The sequence below is a fragment of the Orycteropus afer genome, unplaced genomic scaffold (genome assembly GCF_000298275.1).
Source record: "Orycteropus afer afer isolate SDZICR_OR568_19922 unplaced genomic scaffold, OryAfe1.0 scaffold00209, whole genome shotgun sequence".
In the NCBI taxonomy this organism is placed as follows: Eukaryota; Metazoa; Chordata; class Mammalia; order Tubulidentata; family Orycteropodidae; genus Orycteropus; species Orycteropus afer.
The window spans coordinates 4,763,288-4,767,843 of record NW_006921796.1 but is presented as its reverse complement, the minus strand read 5'-3'; the positions used below and the strand labels follow the sequence as shown (position 1 = coordinate 4,767,843).

The 4,556-nt window shown below is 44.7% G+C and overlaps 1 protein-coding gene across 1 annotated transcript in view; it reads right to left on the bottom strand.

Annotated features, from left to right (window-relative positions):
- APPL2 (adaptor protein, phosphotyrosine interacting with PH domain and leucine zipper 2) overlaps window positions 1–4,081 on the bottom strand; it is a 67,646-nt gene extending 63,565 nt beyond the window's left edge. The window contains exon 1 of the mRNA XM_007948237.2: window positions 4,028–4,081. Coding sequence (XP_007946428.1) covers window positions 4,028–4,081 — 54 coding nt within the window. The remainder of the gene's footprint in view (window positions 1–4,027) is intronic.
- Window positions 4,082–4,556: the final 475 nt, after the last annotated feature.

The following is a 4,556-nucleotide window of genomic DNA, read 5'->3' as shown; positions in this document are numbered from 1 at the left end:
GGTCAATGACATGAGACAAAGTATATGTGAACTGCTGTATGGAAAGTGAATCTGCTCTGTAAATCTTCACCCAAATCACAATAAAAAAAAAATTTAATTTAATTTAAAAAAAAGAATAGTCTACAATTTCAATAGCTCTGATTTAAGAAAAAAATTAAAGTTCTTACACCCATATAAGAGCTCTGGTAGCATAGTGGGTAAGATACCTGGCTGCTAAACAGAAGGTCAATGGTTCAAACCCACCTGCTGCTCCATGGGAGGAAGATGAGGCAATCTACTTCCATAAAGATTTACAGTTTTGGAAACCCAATGGGTTCACTATGAGTCAGAATCAACTCCATGGCAGTGGGTTTTTTTTTTTTTTTGGGGGGGGGGGTTATACCCATATCGTACCTCGGTAGAACAACGGGTAACTGCTCAACTATTAACTGAAAGATTAGCAGTTTGAACTCACCCAGGGCCTCCACAGGACAATATATTTCTTTAAAGATTACAGCCAAGAAAACCCTACCAGCCAGCTCTACTCTTTCACAGGGAGTTACTAAGAGTCGGAACAGACTTGACAGAACCTGATAACAACACACCCATAGGATGCTGGAGAAAATGTCTCAGTGAAATCGAATCTACAGAAAGGAAAAATGTGTTATAAATGAAGAGAACATCAGCACAAAACTCTACAATGAAGACATCAATTCATCCAGGTTATGTCTGAGGCATCATGCTTCAGTAAAGAAAGGTGTGATCTGGATAGAGAAGATTGTTCCTGGCTGGGTCAATCACTGCATAATCTCAAAATTAAGTTTTTAATTTCTTGGTGATGTAGTTATGCCTGGTGGCACAGTGGTTGAAGCATTTGGCTACTAATCAAAAGGTCAGTGGTTCGAAATTATCAGCTGCTCCTCAGGAGAAAAATAAGTCAATCTGCTTCTGCAAAGATTTATAGCCGTGGCAACCCTGTGGGACAGGTCTACTATGTCTTATGGGGTCTCTATGAGTTAGAATCAAGTTGGCAGTAGGGTTTGATGGGCAGTTATACCAATTACAGAAGAAAAAAGTAGCAGTGCTTCTGTCTTCATCTTATCTCAAAAGCATACTACTTAGAGCATAAGAGAACATATTCCTGAAGAAGCAGGAGCTGTAGCAGCTCCGGGCTGCATTTGTGTTCTTTTATAGCAGTATTCACACTGTACTGTCTCCAAGAACAAACTGAACAAATCCAGGGCAGGCACTTGTATGTTACTCATCATTCCATTCCCACCATCTAACAGTGAGCTACTCTGGTGAGTAGCAGAGGCTCACAAACAGCAATGGAAACACAAGTACCTTATCCCCAAAACATTGTTTTTTTGTATGTCAAGGTAAGCCCCAAAAATAACATGCATACACTCTAGTTTTATAATACATTGTGCAACACTGTGAGCTAAAAAAGAGGAAATGAATAGATGTGTCTGAGGTTAGCCAACTGCTATTCAGCTTTTCTTGGGTCACTCAGTTCAAATACAAAAGCTTTTGTGTTCATTTAATTAGTCATGAGCAACCAGGTTACTGGAGCAACTCTCATAAGTACATAAAACTAGAGGAAATGAACAGTAGATAATAGATGGTTTCTTAATCTTTTTCATTTTGTGAAACATTTTAGGTCACTGATAGTAGAAAAGTCAGGTGCTAGGTAGGTCTGTTAACTTGAGCAAAATCCCCAGAGTAGGCAGGCTGCCTGGGTTCCAATCTGGCTCTGACACTGTCTACTGTGTGATTTTGGGCAATTTATCTGCTCCTCAGTAATTTTAATAGGGGACTGACGTCAAAAGGTTGTTGGATTAAATGATTTACCATATGTAAAGCATTTGGGAACAGTGCCTGCCACATAAAATGCATGCTACAGGCATTTGCTATTGTTTTGCTTCTTTACACTTAACATGGAGTTGGATTAGACTCCCACGAGTCTCCTTGGGAGTGAAAGCTGCACGAGGTGCACATCACATTAAAAACAATGCTAAATACATATGATCTGATAATGACCAAAGGCCTTCCTGAAAGTTGGCCTCTGTTCTGTACAACAACTCAGAGCTGACCTCCTTTGGTTACAGGGTGATGACAAATTCTCTGGATTAGGAGGAACCCAGGAATGATACTGCCTTTATACCTCCTCTTCCACACATAAACTCAGTCACAAACCATCAGACTGATAGAATGTTAAGCTTCCAAAGCACCTTAAAGATCATCTGCTCCATGTTCCTTGTTCTGCAGATGAGAAAACTAAGCCAGCACAGGATGGAGATTAAGTGACTTGTCCAAATGACATAATTAATTAGCATTAGAGCCAGAGTCAGAAGAACCCAGTCTCCTGACTTGCTCATCAATTACCTTTCTACTACCTCGCAGATGAGCACATCCTTTCATCCACTCAGAAACAGTGAATATTCATTTATGTGAGAGCTGAAAATTAGGAATGTGAATTTTCAGTGATCATGGCAGGGCGGGTTGGGTAGTGCGACCTCTCTAACCTGGCTCAGCCATCTCCACATCTAGCTAGGAAGACAATGTATCTTTGCATCTCAGTTTCATCAATTACAATGCAAACAGAAATCCTTATTCATAATCATCATTAAAAATTCCACTTAGTATCTTCAGACTCCACACAACAAGTGTGGAGATGGATGCAATGTTTTCTACCACGGTCTCTGGTCCTCTGATTAAAATCCCAGAAAGCTAGAGCTGGATAAAAGGTGGATAAAAGGGGCCTTTGAAAAGCCAATCAGAATAGTGGATGTGGATTTGCCAAAAGGGAGGGAAAAAAAAAAATCCCAGCTGGCTCATAGTCCCTAACTTGGTTTCCCTATACATGGAGGAGCACAAAGAAATGGCACAAAAAACTAAGTACATGGTCCTTTTGACTACTTATTCTGAGCTGGGGAGATGTGGGATGCCATGGGTAAGTCCATCAAAAATCACCAGGCGGTACAATTCACTCAAAAGATAAGAGAAACAGAACCAAAAAGAGAGAGGGAATTGTGAAAGCAAAACAGGTTAATCCCATTCTAATTTGTTAGAGTTGAGGCACTAGGGAATAAAGGGACTTATTTAAATCACCCAGGGATATGAACCAGGACAGATGTGAAGCTGGGGAAACGTTAAATGAAGAACAAAGTTCCTCAGAGGAACCATGGATAGTTCTGAAGTAATGTCAGTCCACACTCAGTTTGCTATATTTACACACAAGCTTTCATCTGCAGAGCGCAAAGGACTTACACCTCAGGTGTGCTAATTAAGTTCCCCTGAGTGATAAATGAGACAGGTACTATAATTTTCTCTTCATAAATGGGAAAACAGTCCCAAAGCGAGCCTGGTACCCCTGGGAAAGAGACCCAGGTTCTCGGCTTCCCATTCCGGCTCCCACACCAGTAGCAGCAGTCACAATAATAAAGACTGTCTCCTTACTGTGAACCAGACATTGTTCACTAATTGTTTTACCAGCATTTTCTTTAATACTCCTAACAACCCCACAGAAGCCCTGGTGGCGCAGTGGTTAAGTGAACGAAAGGTCAGCACTTCAACCCACCAGCGCTCCGCGGGAGAAAGATCTGGCAGTTTGCTTCCTTAGAGCTTTCCTGTAAACTCTATGGAGCAATTCTACTGTGTCCCACAGTGTCGCCATGAGTCGGAAACAAACGACTCCACGTCAGAGGGTTTGGGGTTTGGTTTGGAACAACGCCCGCGAGGCGGGTATAATTATTATCCCTATTTTACAGATGGCAAAACTGAGGTACAAAAAGGTTAAGGTCTATCTGCCCGGGAAACTCAGCTAGTAAAGGCTGCGACCCTCCAACCTCAGTTTCGGCAGGGATGCCCGCCGCGGGAGGCTTTCCCGGATTCTCCAGCTCTGCTTGATAAATGTCCTCCTCTGGGACGCAGGGCCGGGCCTACCCCCTCCTCGACCCCGTGGACCCCCGGCGGGAGGCACCCTGAAGGCCTCTACCTCCTCGGCCTCAGCCCTGGGGGCGAGGGAGGCCAAGGCAACGGGAGGTACCTGGGGGCTGTCCTGCAACGCCTCCTCTAGCAAGAGCTTGTCCACGGCGGGCATGATGCTGCGCGGCCTGGCCGAGGGGCAGATGGAAGCACGGAGGGCTGGAGGTGTTGCCTCCGACGGTGCTCCAGGATTAAGTGACGAGGCTGAGGCTCTGTGCCTGAAGTAGCTCCGCGCGCGCCTACGCCTGGCCGCTGTCCACCGCCCGCCCCTGTCCGGCCCTCCTTCCAGCCCAGCCCTCAGCAGAGTTGGAGCAACAGGAAGTGTGGCGAGCGCTCAAACGGGACACCGGAAGTGTGGCTGCCCCGCTTCCTCTCTCTTGTTAAACTAGGCAGGAATCCGTGGACCCTCAGGGCCAGTCTGCCCGCTCAGTGGAATCCTGAAGTGTTACCCAAGTGGTAAGACGCCCGCAGTACTTTTATGCCACTCAATGCGCATAAACTCCAAGAAGGGTAACACCAGGGTAAAAAGATAAAGTGTTATTTGTTTGTGGCTACCCAGAAATCCTTTTCAGTCAAAGGAGAGAGCGAAA